Source organism: Drosophila persimilis, unplaced genomic scaffold, assembly GCF_003286085.1.
Source record: "Drosophila persimilis strain 14011-0111.01,24,50 unplaced genomic scaffold, DperRS2 tig00000000-arrow-pilon, whole genome shotgun sequence".
Classification (NCBI taxonomy): domain Eukaryota; kingdom Metazoa; phylum Arthropoda; class Insecta; order Diptera; family Drosophilidae; genus Drosophila; species Drosophila persimilis.
This window is the reverse complement of record NW_020825288.1, coordinates 22,657,895-22,680,265: the sequence shown is the minus strand read 5'-3', so window position 1 is coordinate 22,680,265 and position 22,371 is coordinate 22,657,895. Positions and strand designations below refer to the sequence as shown.

At 42.9% G+C, this 22,371-nt stretch overlaps 4 protein-coding genes across 7 annotated transcripts in view; 3 read left to right on the top strand and 1 right to left on the bottom strand.

Annotated features, from left to right (window-relative positions):
• Positions 1-1,080: 1,080 nt before the first annotated feature.
• On the top strand, positions 1,081-3,833 carry LOC6591626 (protein spartin). Of its 2 annotated transcripts, XM_026995375.1 has the most exons (5): positions 1,081-1,161; positions 1,243-1,342; positions 1,834-3,013; positions 3,068-3,374; positions 3,433-3,833. In XM_026995375.1, exons 3-5 carry the CDS (start codon positions 1,849-1,851, stop codon positions 3,662-3,664), a joined length of 1,704 nt encoding a protein of 567 aa, XP_026851176.1. In that variant the 5' UTR covers positions 1,081-1,161; positions 1,243-1,342; positions 1,834-1,848; the 3' UTR covers positions 3,665-3,833. The 2 variants fall into 2 exon arrangements, with proteins under 2 accessions (XP_026851176.1, XP_026851177.1); XM_026995376.1 differs by lacking the exon at positions 1,081-1,161 and having other exon boundaries at positions 1,233-1,342.
• A 1,151-nt stretch (positions 3,834-4,984) lies between these two features.
• LOC6591625 (dnaJ homolog subfamily C member 3) lies at positions 4,985-7,372 on the top strand. Its single transcript, XM_002017156.2, has 3 exons — positions 4,985-5,468; positions 5,534-5,647; positions 5,711-7,372. The coding sequence occupies exons 1-3, from the start codon at positions 5,372-5,374 to the stop codon at positions 6,988-6,990; spliced, it is 1,491 nt and encodes a 496-aa protein (XP_002017192.1). The 5' UTR covers positions 4,985-5,371; the 3' UTR covers positions 6,991-7,372.
• A 66-nt stretch (positions 7,373-7,438) lies between these two features.
• Positions 7,439-8,760, bottom strand: LOC6591624 (LEM domain-containing protein Bocksbeutel). Its single transcript, XM_002017155.2, has one exon. It carries the CDS (start codon positions 8,739-8,741, stop codon positions 7,542-7,544), a length of 1,200 nt encoding a protein of 399 aa, XP_002017191.1. The 5' UTR covers positions 8,742-8,760; the 3' UTR covers positions 7,439-7,541.
• Positions 8,761-9,445: 685 nt separating this feature from the next.
• LOC6591546 overlaps positions 9,446-22,371 on the top strand; it is a 39,724-nt gene continuing 26,798 nt past the window's right edge. For all 3 annotated transcript variants that reach the window (XM_002017154.2, XM_026995370.1, XM_026995369.1), the window contains exon 1: positions 9,446-10,210. The gene's annotated coding sequence lies outside the window, so the exon portion shown is untranslated. The remainder of the gene's footprint in view (positions 10,211-22,371) is intronic.

Genomic DNA, 22,371 nt, shown 5'->3' with positions numbered 1-22,371 from the left:
GCCTCTGGCTGGAGAAGCGATTATGCTTCGTCCGATGGATGATATGAGTGACGATGGACTCATATCGTCACACCCGGCATAGAGGCCAGCGCGACCAATCCGCACAGCCTCGGGGCCGAGAACATACAGAAAAACCCTTAAAAATGAGTATTAATTAATAACTGTCAGTTTAATAAACAAATGATAGCTTGGAGAAATATGGAAAAACATTTCTTTGAGGGAGGGGAGCCCTGGTGCAATGTGGTGTAGAAGAATGTGGTGCTGCCATCCTGCCAGGCGGAGTCTTCTCTAACATTGGCCCGGCACATGGGGCATGTTTGCTCGCGTTTGCACCACGTCTGAACTCACTCATCACAGAAAGTTTGTCCACACACTATGGCAGATGGGACAGACAGAGAGGTATGCTGCCCATCACAAATGCATCCCGATTGTGCTCTCGGAGACCACAAACATAAATCGAAAAAGAAATTTCAAAAGTTCGGTACGGCCGACTGGTGGCAGGATCAACTTGATCTCGAACCTCCAGCATTATGCGAATGCTCCTTTCGTAGTGATATACGATTTAAATTCATAGGATTTGGTAATATCGGTGTTTTTGTAATTGTAATATTTCGTCAGTTGTTTCTTACCTTTAATTATGTGGCCGATGTTTTTTTACACTATATTTTAACTACACTAGTGCATAAAAATGTATTGTTCTATCCATACACGATGAAATCAATTGGCAGAAATTTTGCTTGCTTATGCAGCGATAAAACACTAAAGAGATGCAATATACATAGCTAAAACAAGCAGAATGTATTAAAAAAGATCGAGTCATTCTAAAAGTAGTTTGCAAATTTGATTGGATATTGAAAATTTAATAAAAGGATATATAGTCTTTAAAAAGCTCAAAATTACGCATCTCTAGATATGTACGTATTTTATAGTTACTGACTGAACGTAGCTAAGCCTCCCTAAGAAACAGCTGGATAAGAAGCACAAGAAAAAACAGACTAAGCAAAACAGAAACGCAAAAAGCAAACATTCCACAACCAACTCGAACACTTTTTGAACGAATTTAGCAATGATAATTATTAATTTAAGTTTGATTCTCACATAAAAAACGGCAACAAGAAGCTTTCTATTATACAGGTAAGGCCAAAGCCCGGAAAATGGCTGGTGAGTGTTAAAAAATTGCGAAATATGTAAAATCCATGACGAAATCTTAGAGAACACGACGTGTCGCCACATTATTTCTAGATCGATGATTTACTGATCAAAGTACATCCGAATCCGATTGAATCTCAATGAAAGGGAAAGTTCTGGCAGAGTCAGTTAAGCTTGAAGACAAGAAAAGAGGGTGAGTGCAACAAGTGGGCGTGATAAATCCGATTGTGAATGCAGCAAAGCGAAAGAAATTTAGTTGGCCAAAATTCAATTTTGAGGAGAGGCAACAGCTGCCGCTTGAAAAACTCACGAACCGCAGGCGAGGCCACCCCGAAGATGATCCTAAATCGAAGAAATATAACCTTCGAATCGTGGAGAAACTAGAGGATGCCTCTATATCGTGGCGGAGATGTCATCGAGTCGGAGCAGAAAACGAATGTGCCTCGACATACAATATAAATCTCATACATCGGAGAAGAAAAAGAGCGCACAAACGGTAGAAGAAACACCGAAGATGTCTGACGCATTTTGTCAGCAATGAAACGGAAACTGCGCGAAAAGTGTACATTTTTCAGTTGGTTTTTCGTAGCTGAACAGCAAAGATGGATATCTACCAACAAGTTTGATTTTCTATGAATTAAAATTATGCAAAATTGAAGTACTTTTTTATTTTTATTTCATCAGCTACTAAATTTCGTAATGGCATCCACGGAAACCGAGTTCCTCGAGGCGTATGGTCAAATCCAAGCGGCCTACAAGGCCGCTATGACGCAAGTAGAGCTGGCCCTAGACCGCGAGGAGCAGGAGGACACGCAACAAACTATTGGTGCGTATGAGCGAGCCCTGGAAATGATTGAAGAAACCTTTGCCATACCGGTGGGCCTGCCCGATGAGATTGATGCTGTGCAGACGCAATGGAATGACGCTTGCTCCCTGATACAGAAGTTAAAGAGCGCCAAGACGGAGGTTAGCTATCGCGTTAAGGTGTTGAAAGCCAAGAGCCTCCCCATCGATGACAGTGCAGAGGAGGCAAAGGAGAGGGAGCGCACCGAAGCAGATGGACAGAGTACCAGCCGTCAGCGACCCTTGCTGGCCGAAAATCCATCGACCTTTTACGACATAGCCAATGCCAGCGGCACTCCCAGAACTTACAGGGAGATGGCTGTCGGTTTGCGAGAGCTCTTGGCCAACCACGAGGCTAATGCTCAGCTGGACGAGCTCTTCCAGGCTCAGATCAAGCTCTATCGCATCGAATCCAGCGGTGTGGTAACCACCATTACAGGAAGCACCACCATGTCCCTGGTGATGTGCACCGTGGCCGGCAAGTGGAAATATCTCAGCGGAAGCACCTTTATCCAGTGCTCTATGACAGAGCAAGAGACTCCCACGGCTACTGGTATGATCTGGCTGTACCCGCTGGTGCCCTTGATCACCAATTGTTATCGCACGGAATACGGAGCCTTCATTTTCCCCGATATGGAGTGCCAGGAGCCGGGCAACGCCTTCGGCATCATGCTAGTGAAGCCACAGCGTCCGCTGAGCTCAACGGCCGGGGAGTCGGAGGAGGAGCAGATGCAGGATCTGCAGCAGTTTTTCCTTGACCTCCTCGAGGCTGTGCTGGCGGGCACTGTAGAGCAGCTGAAATCGCCGAGCACCCAACGTGCTGGCTCCGGTCCGAGCACCAGCTCGGAGCAGGTGTCCAAGCACATTGTGTGCGCGGCCGATTTCATAGCTCGCAATCTGGTCAAGGGAGCGGAGAAGACAGGCGGTCTGATGATGCGAACTACGCCGTACCTCATCTCCAAGATGTCGCCAGCCTCGACGGAGGCCCCCACTCAGGTGCCGTCCTCCGTACAGTCGTCAGGTGAGTCTTCAGCTGAAGTAATTTCTCCAGGATTTCATTGACTTTCTGCCGCAGTGGAGGTGGCTCAGAAGGTAACCCACGCGGCGGTTGGAATGACTGGTTGGTTAGCCGGAAAGGTGGGCACCGCCTCGATGGCCGTTGGTCGCTATCTGGCGCCGCACATCCAGGAGCAGGGCTCAAAGCTGCTGCAGAAGGGTTTCGGCTACGACACCACCGAAGCGAACAGCACCATGGACGGGGCCCTAACAATAGCAGCGGGAGCTGTCGAGGGCTTCAGCACTGTCTTCGATGGACTTGAAACATCGGCCAAGATCCTGGGCAACAGCCTGAGCGAGAACTCGGTCAAGATTATAGAGCACAAGTGAGATCAAGCGTTTAGGCTCACTAGAACCATTTTCACATATCATTTTCCCTTACAGATATGGACCATCGGCTGGGAATTTGGCCTGCGGAACCTTCGATACGGTGGGCAATGCTTTTGTCATCAGCCAGAACGTGAATTATATATCGCCCAAGGGCATAGCCAAGAAACTCGCCAAGCGGACCGGCGAGGCCGTTGTTAGCGATTATAAACGCGATTTGCGTAAACCGGAATCTCATTATATTAACGCCGGAGCCCTCTATCCAGATCTCAGAGCAATGAAGGAGTGATGAGGAGTAACCAAAGATATTTCACATATGAATATATAATTCTCGTTAAAATTACATATATTTATAGATATGATATCCAATTTATTGCATATTTTATAAATCAAACCTAGAAAATTTGTTTCATGAACATACATATATTATGCCAAACAAAGAGAAACCAAAAACCGAAGCTTACCAATTGTTATTTGTAAAATTTTTAATAGTAAATTATCCAAGATTTGCTTAACGCTTCGAACCAAACCGATTTTGTCTGATAGATCTGGGCCTTTAAGGACTTTTAATGAATTATTCATGAACTTTGCATTTCTGATAAGCTAATAAATGCACCTATGCACGAGTATCAGGCCCAAAAACTGTGTAGTTTCAGCTTACCATCTGGAAAAATTAAGATATAGTGCTTTAAAAATCAAAATGTATCATTTTTGGTGGTATTTTTTCTCCAATATTTTGACTTTGAAATCTCGGTAAAGCCCGAAAAACAATATTTCTTGGGCTTTCTTTTTGTTCTTTGATAAGTAATTCATAATTACATTGATATGTAGTTGTCATGTAGAATTGGTGTAGTTGCCGTGTGAGAAAACTGCTTAAGTGCAAATTTTTAATTGTTTAAACTGTTACGAACATTTTCCTTCCTTTTGTTTTGTCTTCCTTATTATTTGTACGTTAACTTCATACTTTTACATGGCATCATTACTAGCTTATGCCCGCCTATTCATAACCCCTTAATCGAATCAGTTCGATATAAATAAATAGGAATAATTAATATAGTAAATATAAATAAGTTACATATAAGAAAGAATATATAAAAATAGATATGGACGGAGTAAATAAGTTAATTAGTGATCTATTCTCTCTCCCTAAAAGGGAGTGGGACACGCACTACGTGGCCAGGATAGTTCCGCGAGACCAGCAAAAAGCAAGCCAGGATGGCGGATTATGGATTTGCCAACAAAAAGAATACATTTGGGGTTTCTTTCCTGAAAGAAATATAGAAGAATTCCTGTTCGTGCTAGCCAGTAACTAAACTGAGAAAAAATATAATTTCCGGTCAAGAACAAACTAGAACGATTAACCCATTGTCTACTAGTCGGCATGGAAATACACTTTAAGAAAATCAAGTAACTTGAAGATAAGTGCAATATATTTTAAAATATTTTGAATTTTTTTAAGGAAAAAATAAAAGGAAGAATATAATTTAGAAACAGTATTAGTTTTCGTAGCTTAACAAAAGTTTAAATACAGGGTTTTTAATGCTGGGTTAAATGGGTTAACTTCATACTACCGCTCACTACACGTCAGTGTTTAGTTTTTAATATAGGCAAAAATAATAGGCGAAAAGTTCATCAGAAAATCGGTGGCTAGTCAGAAAATAATGCGGCGACGATGACCAATGGAGGCAAAAGGCGATTTGCATAACGATTAAATAACAGAATATACACAGCGGCCTGTGTTTCCAGCGAGCAAAGAGCACGAAAAAAGCGTCGTGCGGTTCCAAAATTATACCAAAAACGGACACAAAATCTATAAAGGCCGCACAACAACAACGCGGCAATCGTCAGAAAGGGGAGGGCAGGTGCAACGGTATAGATTAGCCACAACATCTGCCACGCTAGACACATCTGACGTGCGTGTCGTTTCGGACAGCAACTTTAAATCACGCCCACATCATCCGCACCCACCTGAGAGAGAGACAAGGTACACGTAGCTATGGCCTTGCCTTTAAGCGATCTACTTATGCTAGGCAGTGGTGAGAAGAGGCTTGCCGCCTGTGTGGTGCTGCTGCTCTTGGAGCTCTTCCTGGAAGGTGCGTATCATTTGTGTGTTTGTTTTGTCAACAACGGGTGTGATCCACGTCATTGTTTTATGCAGGCGCCGAGTCAGTGCCCAACCAGGCCGATATCGACAACCATCTGGAGTTGGGCAAAGAGTTCTTGGCCCGCGGACAGCTGTCGGATGCACTGACGCACTACCATGCGGCTGTCGGTGGGTGAATCGCTTACGATTTCTTTTGTGTCGAATGTTATTCATTTTGGGGAATCTTTGCAGAGGGCGATGCCAACAATTATCTGACGCTGTTCAAGCGGGGCACAGTCTATCTGGCCCTGGGCAAGACACGCTTTGCCATTCAGGACTTTAGTCGCGTCCTCGAGTTGAAGCCCGACTTCACGGCGGCACGTGCCCAACGCGGTCTAGTGCACATGAAGAGCGGCGAATACGAGCAGGCGCTGACGGACTTTAGTGTGGTGCTCCGGGAGGAGCCCAACAATGCTCTGGTCATTGAACAGTACTCGCGACTGGAGCCGGCCAACGAGCAGTGGCATAATGTGCAGCATCATGTTGCCCATGGCGACTATCACAATGCCATTAATTTGATCACACAGCTTCTGGAGCTGTCGCCTTGGTCGGTGCCGTTCCGGCAGACACGCTCCGATCTCTACATCAAGGTAAACGATGCTATCGCAGCCATTTCCGACCTCAGGCAGGTGAACCGCCTGACCCAGGACAGCACGGAGGGGCACTACAACATTGCCAAGCTGCTGTACACGATTGGACATGCCCCCAATGCCTTGAAGGAGATACGCGAGTGCCTGAAATTCGATCCAGAGCACAAGCTGTGTTTCCCCTTCTACAAGAAGCTGCGAAAGGTGGAGAAGCAGCTGACGAATGCCGAGCAGGCCAAGGAGGAGAAACAGTTCTCCGACTGCATAGCCGCTGGCGAGGCGGTGCTCAAGCACGAGCCCGAGGAGACCATGATACGCTACGAGGCGCACAAGATTCTCTGCAATTGCTACACTGGCGACGAGGAGTTTGGCAAGGCGCTGACACAGTGCAAGGAAGCGCTGGATATCATGAAGGACGCCCAAGTGTACTGTGATCGTGCCGAGGCTCTGATCGGCACCGAAATGTATGATGATGCCATACACTCGTTCCAGGCAGCCCTCGAGCTGGACGAGAACAGCCAGCGGGCCAAGGAAGGTATACAGAAGGCCAAGAAGCTGCAGAAGCAGGCCGAGCGCAGGGACTACTACAAGATACTGGGCGTAAAGCGCACGGCCAACAAGCAAGAGATTGTCAAGGCGTACCGCAAGGCGGCCCAGAAATGGCATCCGGACAACTTCAGGGACGAGGAGAAGAAGGTGGCCGAAAAGAAGTTCATTGATATCGCAGCGGCCAAGGAGGTACTTACAGATCCCGAGAAGCGGCGCCAGTTTGACGAAGGCGAGGATCCCCTGGACCCTGAGGCGAACCAGCGTGGTGGTGGCCAGCATCCGTTTGCCCACTTCCAGCACGGATCGCCCTTCCAGTTCAAGTTCCACTTCAATTAGTCAGCCAGCGCCAGCGCCACTTAGCAGCCAGCCATTTGTGTCATTTGTTAAGAGTGATTCGTTTCTTTGTGATGTCCTTGCATCGCCGGCCCCCCGCCCTCAAGCAGATCCCTGTCCCAGATCCTTACGATTTTACACAAAACTTGTTTTCCACTCTTGAATAGCGTGTAAATAGTAGAATAAAGATCCCTATCCCCTTGTTCCGATAAAACTCTTAAAACTGAAAGCAGAAACACACACAACAAAATGCAAAACACTGAACCTTTACATTTAATTAGTTTATTTAATACAAATAATTATAATGTAGTACATTTTTCTAATTATGTATAAAGCGGAAATCATAAGCAAAACAAGAAATAAAAGACTTGGCGATTGAACTCTAGCCCGTATCCGTATCCTGTGTCTGTAGTCTGGTCTGGAGTTTCTTAAGGAAACAAAATGCACGCAATTATTTATTCGTCTTTGAACGAAAGCCCGTTTATTTTTTAATATTTGAATGTAAGTCTTTTTGTAACAATTATTATATTAGTCTGAAACGTTCAAGATACACCTCAAACAGCGGGCGTCAGGACCACATACAGCATAGTAACCACCATCACAGCCACACACAGGAGGAAATAAAACTTGAGATGATACTGACGATCCAGAGAGCGGAATGCCTCACGGAAGTGTGTCATGGGCGACACCTGTCCTGGCTTCTGCTTGGCTGACAGTGTTGGGCGTGCTAGTGGCGATGAGCGTGCTCGCGACAGATGGCTGCCTCGTAGCTGAGGCTCCTCCGCCTCCGATTCGCTGTCGGTTTCCATGGGATGAGCGTTGTTGTCCGGTTGATCGTAGAACTGGTTCAGTGTCGGATAGAGTGTGTTCATGGAGGTTCTCGGTTGGAGTGGCTGTCTAAAGCCAGTAGTTGACCCGCTCTGGCGCTGACGTGGTTGAGTTGCAGCCACTTCACCAAAAGGCTTGGCCGAGCCGCTGAATGTGTGCCGTGGGCCAGCATCCTCCTGATAGCTGGTCGAGTTCAGTTGTGTCTGTACGTTCTGTGTTTTAGAGAGAGCATCCAGATCCAGGTACATGGGGCGTCTGTAGGGTTGATCGAGGCGCGGCATGTAGCTGGGCAATGTGTTTAGAGGCGCACGCTCATAGTTGTGGCTTTTGGGTATGTCCATCTCCTGCCGTTCATCAAGCGGCTGCTCCACCTCGCGTGTGTAGGATGTGGTCAGCACTCCAGACTTGTTCAACGAGACATTCTTGCGATTGGGTGGCGTTTGCGGCAAATTCGAGTGCCGGACTGGCGAATCCACCACATGGAAATCATCGTCCTCCGACTGGGAGCCCACATCCGAGACGGTAGTTGTGGTCTCTACTGAGCGCCCCGAGACGGATATGTTGTCCAGGCCATAGGCAATCGTGCGACGACCAGAATGAGCGCTCTGGTTGTTGTTGTTGTTGTTGCTGCTGAAGCTGCTGTTGCCACTGCGACTTGGACTTTTACCTGCTGTGCGTCCCACGTTTTCCGCAGCGGGCGTCACCTTGCTGCCGTGTATGATTTCACGCCTAGGAGCCGTCTTCTTTGTAGCTGAAGCAGCAGTTTTGCCTTTGTTCAACGGCAAGCCCAAGATGGTTGCGCGCAAACGACGAGTGATGACATTGCGAGTGCTATCAGTCACCGGGATGTCGGGCAGGCCATGTTCCAAGCATTTGGCCAGCAGCTCCTTTTTGGAGAGTGTGTCCAAGTACGAGAGGTCCGACATATTTACAAAAGTTGCGAAACTAAAACGAAAAACAAAAATAGAAATATGACGACTTCTTTCAAAACTAACTTAGCCCAACTACGCCCCCTCTATTTAAACAATTCAATGACTTGAGGCAAATGGCAGAAAATATTACAAATTGTAAATTCTTGAAAATCTATGCTATCTTTCCTCTGAACTTACAATTGCGTTATCTTTCACCTAAACTGCTCTAAAATGATTCGATTTTCATTATTGTCGGTGGAGTGTTAAAATACCCCCTTGGTCTACAGTGGGTTAATCGTTCTCAGTCAAGCGAAAAATAATATTATACCGATATACCATAAAATCACCTCAATTTAGACGTCAAAATGTGCAGAAATATACCGAAAATGGTCACCCTGGTCCTACATTGATCAAGTGCGGCTGTATTGCGGCATACCTAATATTGTTATACCATGCGGTCAAGTGCCTACCTTTTATCGTTTATTTGGTTTTTCTTATTTGTGACGTGAAACAACAGAAAAATAATATTAATTTTCGCCAAACACTCAGAAAAGTAGTTCCTTTGATGATATATTCTGCAAAAGTATCCAAACTAATATATTCACCAGACCAAAAAATTAATCGATAGATGTATCGAATATATTTAACATCGCTAGCATGGAGTAAACAAACAAAACAATCGGAATTTTCAAACGAAAAGGTTGTGTCGCGGCGCGTTGTCTTTTTCTCGACGCGCAACAGGTGTTTAATTACAAACAACACGCTCAATTAAATTGAAATAAACGCCGCGTGCAAAGTGCTGTTACAAGCCAAAGAAAACTAAGCAGAAATAAGTATAAAGAAGCGAAGGCAAACGCCACAAAACGGCAGGCGCATCCGAAAAGCCAACACCTGTTTGCCTGCATTCCTGTGCCTGTACGAATCCTCCTGGTACTGCGCTTGCGTGTGGTGTGTTTTGTTCGGGAATGGTTTTTTGTTATGTTAAATTGTGCGCTTAGGATTTTCGTTTAAATTTGAATCTTTTAACAATTTGCTGGATGAAACATTGCAACATTTTTCCAAAAGTTTTCCCTACAAACTCGACTCGACTCGCGTCTGCGTAAAAGAAACAACAAAAGCGATGGCAACAGCAACAGCAACAGCAACAGCATAAACATAAGCCCAAAAACCGGTTAATACGAATACAGCCAAGCCATCAAGAAGCAGCCCAAGAAAACGGCGCCCCCCATAAAAGAGCAAGGCAATACGATAACAATAAAACCCGACGAAGAAAGAGGAAATCCATCGATTTTGGCTTTGGCCCCCAAGGAATTCCATATAGTAATTGTGTTATTCTTTGTTTTCGCGTGTGGTACAGTGGATACAGATACAGCCTTATCGCTCCGATCGAATCGAAAGTGACCGGAATAATTGTCGAAACTCTTTCGCGTGGCCTTTTTTAAGGCCCTTTCTTATCGCGAGCAGAACAACAACAGCCTCGTCAGGTGGGTAATAAATTTACACACATCCCCCCCCCCCCCCAATATCAATTGCAGTCTATTGTGCTTTAAATATATTTGGGGCACGTGAGGCAGTCCATAATGATAAGGCTATAGCCAATAAATAAACGCAATTCCTGCAGAAACCAGACCATTTTTGGAGGGGGGGCAATTCCCCAGAGTTTGGTCAACGCAAGTCCACAAAAAATGAAAATGATAAGAGTATTACCAAAAAAAAAAATCCATTTCTAAAGTGTCTAGACTATAGTGTTATTGTTGCCCCATTTTCCTAGTGCCGCCTATTGTGGCTCACCGTTTAAATATAGAACATCTTGACTTTGGCTCACGTGAGCCAGTCCATAAAGTCCATAAAGTACTTGTAGTATGGCCGATAAAGATAAGCCCAAAGGCTGAAAGATTACCTTAATCCCTGAACTACTAATAGACCAACCAACCATATTCGGTGGAGGCCCAGTTCATTGACACAACCTTTAAGCAAAACATTGTTTTGAACCTCAACGTCAACTTTCACTGAATGGGCCGGGGCACTCGGCACACGGCACTCCAAAAAGCGGCATAAATCAACAACCACAGCAACAGGCAATAACAAAAAAATACAAAAAATGTTGTAAATGCCAAAATTGAAATGCAGCCTCAAGTTAATAAAATCAAATTTGTTGCTCAGGTTGTTGGTGGTTTGTTTGCTTTTGCTTTTGTTTTATCTTATGTTACTATTTATATAAGCCATGGTTAATTTTCCACGAGCATCATTAAACAACAAATTGAGGCACACGAGAAGATGATTATGAGATAATCAGTAAATTGCACAAGACCCAATGGAGTCATCAGAGTCATTGAGTGTGGATTGGATCAGAGTGGATTGTGGATTGGAGTGCTGTGGAGTGGAGTGGCGACTGATGTCGAGAAAGAGACTAAATTGAATGAAAATTATGATATATTTGTCTGGAGAGAGAGAGAGCGAGAGAGAGAGAGAGAGACTAAATTAAATGATTTATCTACTGAATTGGTTAGAGATTGGAGCGGGAAAATCTTTGAAATGGTATCCCTCTATTCCGGCACATTTCCCAATATTACAACGAATGAATGACTCACGCTCCCGCTCTCCCTCTGGAGTGCATTACTCAGATTCGGAGACCAGACCTCTATTGTGTCTCCTGCCGCCCCTCTCCCACTCCCAAACACAAGACAAAATTCCAATTTCATGAAAAACAAAATGCCAAATATTCCCACCAAAAATATGCACAAATCTCAAAGCAACAACAACACGTTTATAAAAACACAACAACAAAACTATGCACATGGAAAGAAAAACAACGTTATATAAAAAACACGTTCAAAACCCAAACCGCATTTGCCTTTAGAGACAGAGAGAGAGAGAGGGAGAGCGAGAGAGAGGGAGAGCGAGAGAGAGACGTTGGTGGATGCGAGATGGCCAGATCAAGTGGGTTAGATGGGCGGGAGCGGGAGAGGCATAGGGAGGGGTGTGTGTGTGTGTGTCTGTGTGTTCGCTCACTTTGAGCCACGCTTCAATTGCAAATGCGCCCCAAGTAAGCCAAGTTAACAGAAAAACAAAAACAAGATCTAAATGGCTTTTGCTTTTGAAGCGAAACTATGAATACTCTTGCCCGAAAGATAATTTCTTTGTTTGTGCAGATATGACCAGGAATATGAGGGAATATACTATACACTAATTTTCTTAAAAATTAGCATAGTAGTTGGATTATTCACATATTAACATAGAAGATAGAGGGTCAACCAAAGATCTAACCAAAGGCCTAACTATACGGGGATCTACTACACAATCCTACTGGCCAGTACAAGAAATCAATCAATACATGGTCGAGGTGCAGTGTAGTCTTATGGGCTACAGAATATGAAGTAACCGACTCCAGACTTCGTAAAGTTCGAGCTATAGAAGGGTACAATCAATTTATATGGTTGTTCCATGAAGAACCTTCTTCCCAAAGGAAGATGGCTTTGCCTTCTGCTCCACAGAATGGCTATACCCCTTTATGGAGAGGGTATGACTCTCGTAAAAAGCATTGACGCAGATACGCGCTGTTTTACCAGTTGCTGTGATGTTGTTGTAATTGTAAATTCTACAGGTTTCTCGATACATACATATATACCATACCATATCGTGTGCATGTGGATGTGTGGCACGTATGTTTGTTGGTCTGGTCTGGTTTGCCTGCATGTGTTGTAGCTGTTTGTAGCTGTTGTTGCCTTAATGGTGCACATACAAGCAACAACAACAAGATCGCTCTGCAATTTTACGCCAAAGCTAAAAAGTCGACCGATCGAGCCGCAATCGAAACGATCAACAGAGTGATCTGAAGGCAAAAGCATGGGATGGGGGGATTACGATGGGGAGGAAGCAGAGCTCCAGCGAGTGGAGGAGGCGAGGTTGTGGGGGCTGTGATTGTGGGGTGACAAGGAGAGGCCAATCCATTCGCAGGCCAGTTATCAAGTGGAATGGGATCTAAATCGGGAATTCTTTCAAGCTTTCGGCACATTTTAGGTTCAGAACCAACTTTTATTCGCGAAAAATTCGTTTCCGTGTAGGCTTTTGAATATCCTGAACAATGATTTCCATTCAAATAAACATCGGATTTTCTTTCCAAACTATATTTATCCACTCTAAAAAGCCACTTCCACTGTGCAGCCCCAAAACGTTGCAATATGCCGCCGAGTAGCCGCCAACCGTCTCCCAACTGCTTGGCCAACTTGGCGTTCATTTCAGCCTGGCTTTTTCGTACTCGCATTCGCATTCGTATTCGCATTCGTACTCGTAATTGTTTCATGAAAAACTGGCCAACACTCCACTCCACTCCAGTGGCTATGGCGGGACGGGGAGGGGGTATCTGCCTTCTCTCTCCAACTCCAAACAGGTGCGCAATATTTTTTTGGTTTTCTGGTTTTTGTTTTTGGCGACTCCGAATCGGACTCCGACTCCGACTTCGAGTTGGATTTTGGGGCCAACAGTTTTTCAATTTTAATTATGGTTTATGTGTCGCCTTACGAACACGAACACGAAAACGGCATTCGACAATCGGTGATCGGTGATCGGTGATCGGCATATACTTATCCAATAAGCGGTATATATGTATATGTATGTATGTACAATCCGTATGAGTATATAGCCCAATGCCTTTAATGGACCTCAAGCGTTACAAGGTTGCCGCTCCGAGGAGGAGAGTGACATGAACCGGAGGAGACAGAGACAGAGACAGGCCACGCCACGCCACGCCGGGGCGACATTGAGGTTACCTGGTAATTGTGAATGAATGCCTGGCCACCACTGCCTTCTGGGCGGATCGGTTCGGTTCGGATCGATCGGTCGGAATGGAACTTGCAGTTGGGGGACCCAGAGAGCCGGAGAGCTAGAGAGAGTGCCGCTTGGAATGGCTAAGAGTTATTGGAGTGGAAACCAGCAACCCCTCCAGCAAAAAGTGGATTGCATTCAGGAATTTATAATTATTTAAGCCATGTCTTATCAGGAGGAAAAGTAACAATCTGTTTTGATGAGCGACTTACTATGAGAACTGATTAAAATTGCAGGTGAATCATACAAAAAAAGAGAGCTATAATTGCTATTAAAACTATGGCGATACCTTATATACCTATGTAGGGATTTTTGGTAGATAGGTATTGAGAACTACATATATCTTAAGAGCAGGGTAACAATTGCCCAGGTCTTCTGTGGGCATACCAGAAGTACAGAGATATATCCAGATGGTGTAATACTCCCCTATAATAACCCTCTCTAAAAAGTAGAGGGTACCTCAGGCGAGTTTAATGCCTTCCCTCAAGTTTATCGTCGATCCCTCTCCATTACACATTACAACCGACAGGCGACATCACAGATCGCTCTCATCTTGTAAAACACAAACAATACAGAAGCACACAGAGATATCTCAACACTATCTGGTGACCCAAATTGAGTCATCAGATACAGATACGTACGTAGTGGCATCCCCATCGGAGGAGAGGAGAAGATCAGAGCTGATGCCAGCTGATTCTAGCTGATTCACGGGGCTCTGGGGCTAATGTCAAGGCATCAGTCACACGGAGACTTAATAAATATTAGATTGCGGCAATCCAGCAGATACATACAAGCGATTGTATCTCGTAGTTGCAAGCGCACACACGTGCTTTTCGCCTCAACAGCTGCAGTGTAATTTGTATCTGGCGGACACATTCCGTGCCTTGCATAAAAGCCGCCAGAAGAAGGCCTTAACTGTAACCTGGATGACATTTCGGAATGGTAGTGTACGAGTATCTGCCAGATACGTAAATGCAATGCACGCACCAATCGCACAATCACAAACAGATGCCGATACACACACTCTTCTGGCCTTATTAATATTTATCAATTTGTTATTTAACTCGTTTCGGAATATCTTTCGCTGAGGCAACGTCTTTTTGTCTCCTCCCGAAATTAGCATAAAGCCGTACAAAAGATACATATATACATATGTACACTTGCAAGATTAAAACTTGACTCGTTTGAAATTTTTGGTTTTGTTTGGTTTTGTTTTCCTTTGGAGGCACTTTTCGCCTGTTGTTGCTGTTTGTTTTTGGCTTTGGGCTTTTGTTTTTGATCCTAAATTGCCAATTTGACCTTATTAAGTGTATGATTTGGTAAATGCCTTGCGTGCGTCGTTTAATTAATTGATTTGTTGATGAACTGAAGCTGAAATTCCATTTTGTGCCGATAAATATATCTAATTCCCCCCCGCCGAAGCGTGTCACGGCGTTTATAACTGCATTTCTTGGTAGAATGCAGGCCGCCGGGCTAGTTGGAGGAACTTGGATTAGTAACTCGGCTTTCTATCGCTCGCAGAAGCCCCACAGCTGGCAGCTGTTCGTAAAATGGTATAAATGGCGATAAATGGCGATGGTTTTTTGTTGAAAATATTTGCATTGTGAAGCGTATGCTACGATATGGGTTACATCTCTCTCTCTGCCAATTATGACACGCTTTTCAAGATGATTGTTCTCCAAATATTTGCCAAAGGTAAAGCCCCTTCATTAGCTATATATTAAGGGTCTATTATAGATCTTTTCGAGTGCTGGAGTGCTGAAGTGGTACTTGTTATCAAAGCGGATGTGCGTGTTGGCTGGGATTATGTGGTAGATAAGCCCCCACAAATGCGATAGCCAAAGGAGAAAGTCCCAAGGTCGCAAAGAAAATTAAGCACTCTCCAATAATTAGGTTTATCGCAAAAAAAAAATATTGTGCAATCAGCGGAAATACAAAGGAAATAAGTTGACTCTTCCAAAAAAATACCAAAAAATAGAACATCTTTACATAAAGAAAAGTTGGGATAGCAATAGAATTGTAGGATACCACTCCATCGAATAATCCCCCGCACTGTATGGAAAGTCAGTCGAATAAGAGGGGACTCCAGAAAGCGTTCTTTAAGATTGCAAATGCGGGAAAGTACATATTGTTCTTTGAACATATTCTGCGGAAAATAGGGGTTTTAAACCAAAGAAACGAAAAGAACTTCTAACAAAATAGGGGCTTCCATTCACCTATGCGTTCCACTGGGATGGCCATTCCCACGTTCACGGATGACTGCCGCGCGATTCCGCCAAAAATCGTAACAGGTGTAGCAATACTTTTGCTTAAAAAATAATAGAAAATAATGTTATAAAATTGCGCCTATAAAAAAATACATTTATTTATCGGATAAAATAATTTTTCCTTTAATTTTTTGCATTGGAATTGCTTTTAAAAAAGCATTAAACTAAAAAGTTATTGCTGTGCAATTACTTAAGTGCGGCACTGTACGTGTGTGCGTCGAGATCCACTAGTTGAATCGAATTATGTTCGTGTGGCCGTTCACTTAAGGGAAATTCGTGCAGCGAGTGCCATTCAAATAATTCGATGAATGTTCTGTGGATTAGAAGTTGGAAGTCTACTTTTAGAGATGATGAAGCCGTTCTCTTCTGGGAAATTTGTGCAGAGCACCATTCCATGGGTTCCTATAGTCTTATCGGTGGAAAGCATATCTGGAATGCACTTCAGTGAAAGATGTGTACCTCTAAAAATAAAACTATGCCATAAAGAGTGCCGATAAGATGGGGTACTGTACATTTGCTGGATAAGATTCCCCTATTACGCATTTGCTGAAGCCTTCCCTACTCATAAGGCTCCCAGATAAGGCTTAGGATATCATCTAATACGAGTCTAATCTGCTTCAATTTTGTTTCTTACTTTCTTTCGTAACTCTTCGAAGCGAATGTGATTCATTTTTATGCCACTGCCATAGAGATACAATCCATCTACTGTTTTGAGTCGAAAGTTTTCACTACTATTTCTTCACTGCGGAAGAGGCGGAAAAGGTACTGGGGGGGTACTGGGGTTACTGGGGGTACAGCCTGCTCCATTACGCACAATTGTGTGCCCTGCCCTGCATCCTCCTCCATTATTATTATGGTTGGAAAATGATGGAAAAAGAAACACAGCATTTCCCAGCAATTTGTCATTGTTTGATTTTTCTCTTAACTCTCTTTTTTTTTGGGGGGGTATTTGATTGCTTTATTTCAGTTTACAACGCAAATTGGTGGCTTTTGGCATTGTCTATGGATGGATAGGTGGACCGTGATACTTCCTGCCTCTGCTCTGCTCTGCCATGGCTAATTATGAACAATCAGCAACTGGAAGACAGGGGGTACTGTCTGGTACTCGGCTTGTTGCTGCAGTTTGTTGCATGATTACATTTAATGGGCAAAGCCAAGCCAAAACATAATCATTTCGATTAAATAATCAGCTACTGAAGCGGACTGCAAGTCAAGTCTTCGCACATTTACACTGCCACCAGCCAACAGCCACCAGCCAAGAGCCACTAGCCACACAGCCACCAGGACAGGAGGAGTTTGCCTTGTTTGTAATTATGAAAGTTTTCTCCACTATCGTTTCTTGTTTTTTTCTTGAACGTTATGAACTCATTTGCGGCAGAGTCAAGTTTAGATGTGCAACAGGTAACAGGCAGCACTGAGTCAGAGACAGAGCCAGAGCCAGAGACTCCACTCCAGACCTGGAGTCTCTCGGACTCATTTCATTCATAGCCACAAGCCATCGGAAGTGTTGCTCCGGCTGCTGCTGCTCCTGCTGTAGTGAAATGTTGTTGACCACAAAAGTGGCTTGAACCTGAAAACGCCTTGCAATGTGATACAAAAATGTTATTGCCACTCGATGCAGCAGCGGCAGCGGCATCAGGGGCAACAACAGCAACAATCTGAGACGAGTTTTACATCAATTTCCGCCGCTGCCGCTGGAAAGGTTAAAGACTTTGTGTCTCTCTCGTTTTCATAAAGGGAACGGAATGCTTTTTTCTGTCTATAATTTTAATCGAGCTTTAATGTGGCAATTGCCGTTTGATGGTGCCTCTAATTGAAAAAGGAAAAACTGGGAAAAACTGGGGAAAAACATGATTACCGTGGGGAGGGCGATACATGAGATATTCATATATTTTGGATCTTTGAAGAACCTGAATCTTCGGCCATCCTCTCTTTTCGATCTGGAATGCGGGTAGCACCCCTGCCAGATAGAATATAAAGATTCGGCCAGATAGATTGATGGATCAATCAGTCTCTATCAAGTGGAAAATTATGGAATTGAAAATGTTGACTTCCGTGAAATGTCTGAAATATTTCTAGCCCATTTATAAATCTCGGGCCCGTTTATGCTTTGTATTCGCATTGTTTTCACGCGCTATTCTTTTTTTTTTTTGTTTAAAACATTTGTTAAATAAACATAAAAAGCTAACACACACACACATGTTTGCCCGGGTCCGAGTATTTCCGTTGTTTGTGAGAGGTTTTTTTTTTATTTGTATTGTATTATTTGTTTTTTTTTTTTGTGGTTCTTTTTATTTTTTTGCGGGTGTTCTGTTTTATTTTTTACTGCCTGATTTTTTTGTGGGTTAGCAAGCCAAACACTGAACCTTGAAAATTACTGTCTATTGCTTTTTTATTTTTTGCACAGCACATGTTTAAACCGTAATTTATGGACGCAATTTGTTTGGGTTTCTTGCGGTGATGAGAGAAGAGAGGCATACGTTTAACCCATAAATATTCATCATATTTTAAGGGAAATTCCATTCCATCAAAAATGATGTATTGGCGTACAAATGTTCTCTTTTTGTCCACGAAATCTATGTAGATATATGTGACAATACATCTAACAACTAAATAGGGAATACCCCTGATACAAATGTACCACATACGAGTATCTACTTGCCATGAACACCCTGTGCTATGAAGACCTTTACAATAAAATGAATAATCTGTTCTGTATCAATCTATTATACCATATCATAATCCCCAACATTTTACAGGAAAGGCGGGAATTCGTAAGAGTTTGAGAAGATTTTTATTCCATACTTTCTTCATTATTTCAAACATTTCCATTTATAATTCACATCGCTTCAAATGATTATTTTTTAAACCGACAAAAGTACCAAATACCAATGTTTTTTCATTAAATTTTCCGCTGTTTAGTTTCTTTATTCTATGGAAATTTACTTAATCTAAACAAATATTTGTTTATTTCCAAGAGAAATTGTGGTGATTCTAGCAATTAAATGTGGCATAAATTTCCATTCGGTTTGGCATTTTATGTTCATTTTTTATTAAACTTTAGCTAGGAAACCCGCAGTCTGTTGAGAAAGTTGAAAATTGAACCCAAATCTTGGCTGAACATAAATGTTTATCATTTGGCTCAAGGTCGTGACTAAATTGTATGTTTATTATACCCTTCTTGAGGGTATACTTATTTTAAAAAGATTTTTGGAGCATTGAAAAGGAAATATGATGATTTTTTAACCCATTACAGATGGAAAACATATATAGTTTATTGAGTACAATAGTTTTTCAATGATTTATAGTCCCTTTCCTAAGTTATTTAATTGTCCTGCATTCATTCGAGAAGTGGGAATCTATGGGAACACTGTATAAACGTATCATATATCTGATACAAGACTTCAACCGAAAATGAATTATATAATTTTTGTATGCTCCAATCTCAAGCTTTTTTCGATTCATATTCGAGGCACAATGATTCGAAACTGGAACCGAGTCGAATCCAACAACAAAATACATGTCGTGTGCACGATAAGATCGAACTGCAAGTGTATTAAATGCCTCGGCCCACAATTGCCGTCCTTAATTTCTTGTTTTTGTTCGTTGAGAGCAAACATTTTTGCATCTCGTCAAACATAAATTGGGGTTGGGGTTTTCTGCAACCCAACAAGCAACCAGTTTTTGAGGCTGCCTTTTGGGTGCGACATTTTGATTGATTTAAGTGTGGATTCGGCATCGGGAAAAAAAACGAAGAAGCCACAAACTGCTTTTAGCCATGATTGCGCTGATTACGTGACTCTGTCAATTGATTTGTGTGCGCAAAATGGAAGACAAAAAGAGGCATGGAAGCCTCTGCTGGCCCGGCCTGGCCCATATGAATGAAATGCGGCCCAAAAGGCAGGCAGCAGCGGTGGCAATCGTGCAGCACACAACCAAACCAATTCGTGGCTAATTTTTCATGAAGGTTTTTCAATTGTCTGCTGGCCAAAGGCCTCAATTTGTTTTGTTGTGTGCATTGAATTTTTAATTTTTTTCTGTATATTTTTTTTTTTATTTTTTCTAGTAGCCATTTTGAATTTTTGTTTTTTTAATGCCAATTTATTTTATTTTTATTGCCTGAAAAATACACAATAATAGGAGACACATTGAGTGGAAATAAATGTAATTAAATGTACTTAAAAAAGGAAACAAGGGCCAATCATTTTATTAAATGGTGGAAAATATGATTATTCTTTATTGGTATTTGTTTTGTATCTATTTTTATATATTTGTATTGCTTTGAAGTGGTGCTCATCGACGTATTGGCTGAAAGTTGTTTGTTTTAATTAAATCCTGAAAAAGTAATTAATCCTGAATGAGTACATAAATCAATTAGCAAGTTATAAAAAGAGATATTTTCATTATATTATATAACAATTATAACTAAATTATATGCCTGGAAATTTATTATATTTATATTTCTAACCAATCAATAGAACCAATAATTGCTTCATCCATTTCACAATTGATCTATATATTTTTGTGGCTAACTACTGTATCTACAGATGTGCTAAACTGTCTGCCCAAATACGATTAGTTCAGTAAATCCCCCAAAATGTTCAGACACTTCTCGTATTCCTGCTAAAATAAAAAACCACAAACCCGTCTGGAACCTTTCCACGAAACGCCAAATAATAAAAAACCTGTACGTAACGATGCTGCTGAATACTAAATTATGGCAAATGAGTAAAAAATATATACATATACAACGTAAAATATATTAAAAAGGAATAATCATTATAAATAAAAGCCACGTCGCAGGTATTCGAATTTATTACAAAACTCTCACAACTACTCGTAAATAAAGACAGAGACGATCTTTGGTTGAAGCGATTCTAGGGGCAAAACCTGACGAGCATTAAGGCTGGAATTGCTCAAACAATTAGCTCGAAACGTATTTAAAGATGTTGGCGAATGGCAATAGACTAACAACAAACTATGAAATTGCCGCCATCTAAAGTTATTGCCAGATAAAATGTACTCGCCCCGTGCACTGAATAATTACTGCAAAGGCGGCGGCAGTCGAAGGGGGTTGAAAATTACTGAATTGTACTAGGAAAATCAAAGAAAATGGCTAGAAATTAATCATTGGTGTGGGGGTTTATCTGCCATCTAGAGATCTGTAAGAGTAAGCCCTTTAGATTTTCTTAAAGTAAGAGATATTTGAGAAATGTGCCAGATATAGCCCACAGAAGGAAGAGGCTTTAAGCACTCTTTTTTTCTCTCTCTCTCTCTCCCAGTGTGGAGAGCCGCAACACACCCCCTTCTCTCTCTGTCTGTTAGATGGAGTTTCAATATTATTTTCACTGTTATCTAGGGAGTGGTCCCCCGCCGACCCACTCTAAATCCGACTATCTCCACAATTATCAATGTGTCTGGCTGCCCGTCTATCCACCTGATTCTAACCCCCTTCTCCAACCAGCCCCCTGGCTACGGCTCTGTGCCCGTGCTATCGGCTCTATCAGATCACGCTCTCGACATATGATAGCTGATAAAAATAGTAGTCCCCTCGGCACAGGCAGAAGCGTGTCGTGTCCTAGCATTTAATTGGATTTCTGTTACGTCCGCTCGTCCGATGTCCAAAGCAATTAGAGCTTAAGCGATATTTATCATTTTATTTTTAGCGACAACAATTTGAGGCTTCGTGTGAAGCTCGAATCACGCTTCAAATGAAGTCTCTTTCTAGCCGGAGGGCTATTTTTGGATCTTTAGAGCCGAAATCTTGAGAGTAGACGCACCGCACCGCACCGCAATGCCCCGCCCCGCACCGCCCTGGGTCCAAGGGGCAGCAGCAGGCCCCAATCGTTGGAGCGTTAAGCGAGGAAACAATTGATTTCAATTTTAATTAACACCCACATGCACCGCCCCCGCCCCCGACCCTGCCCCCGCCCTGTCGCATACAGTTTTAATTGCCACTTGGTCTTTGGTGGTCGAGGTTCGCTGAATCTTAGCCCCCATCATCCCCGGCCGTCCATCGAAGACGGAGTCAGCCAGCGGCACAAATTAATGAATGGCATTACACCGAAGACGGATACGGAGGGTATCTGCACTCCCACCCCTTGGGGCAATGGTGGATCCCAGGGTTTATTTAACAATCAGTTTGCTGTCTAAATTTATACCTTTCCCATTCATATTCTGATGGTCCTTCGCTCATGATGATGTATAAGGGATTTTTGGGAGATTCCTGGATTTCTCCATTCAAATTGAAGCTCCGAAATTATCCCAAAATTTTCGATAAGACACTGCCAAATCTTGTAGCTTAAGATGGTAGAAAAACTAATATTGGGTAAGCTTAATGGCCTGCTCAGCCCCCCTGGGGTTGATCTGGAAAGCAGAGCCTCATCCTACCCTCGTCTTTGATGGGCTGCCTCTCCCTGGGAGGTGGTTAAGGAGCTTCAAGTGGTCTTTTATTCGACTGTTTTTTGGTTTGTTGATCTTTCTCGTTCAGTGCACCTGGGAGGATCACGGTGGCGGAGAGAGGGTTCTCCATAGGAACAATTATATTCTATATA

Excerpts from the sequence above, each read along its gene's own strand:
- LOC6591624 (XM_002017155.2), bottom strand. The coding sequence starts at position 8,741 with ATGTCGGACCTCTCGTACTTGGACACACTCTCCAAAAAGGAGCTGCTG.
- LOC6591625 (XM_002017156.2), top strand. The coding sequence starts at position 5,372 with ATGGCCTTGCCTTTAAGCGATCTACTTATGCTAGGCAGTGGTGAGAAG. Across the intron at positions 5,469-5,533 it reads CTTGGAGCTCTTCCTGGAAG|GCGCCGAGTCAGTGCCCAAC; the intron begins GTGCGTATCATT and ends TGTTTTATGCAG. Across the intron at positions 5,648-5,710 it reads GCACTACCATGCGGCTGTCG|AGGGCGATGCCAACAATTAT; the intron begins GTGGGTGAATCG and ends GAATCTTTGCAG.
- LOC6591626 (XM_026995375.1), top strand. The coding sequence starts at position 1,849 with ATGGCATCCACGGAAACCGAGTTCCTCGAGGCGTATGGTCAAATCCAA. Across the intron at positions 3,014-3,067 it reads GTCCTCCGTACAGTCGTCAG|TGGAGGTGGCTCAGAAGGTA; the intron begins GTGAGTCTTCAG and ends TTTCTGCCGCAG. Across the intron at positions 3,375-3,432 it reads GTCAAGATTATAGAGCACAA|ATATGGACCATCGGCTGGGA; the intron begins GTGAGATCAAGC and ends TTTCCCTTACAG.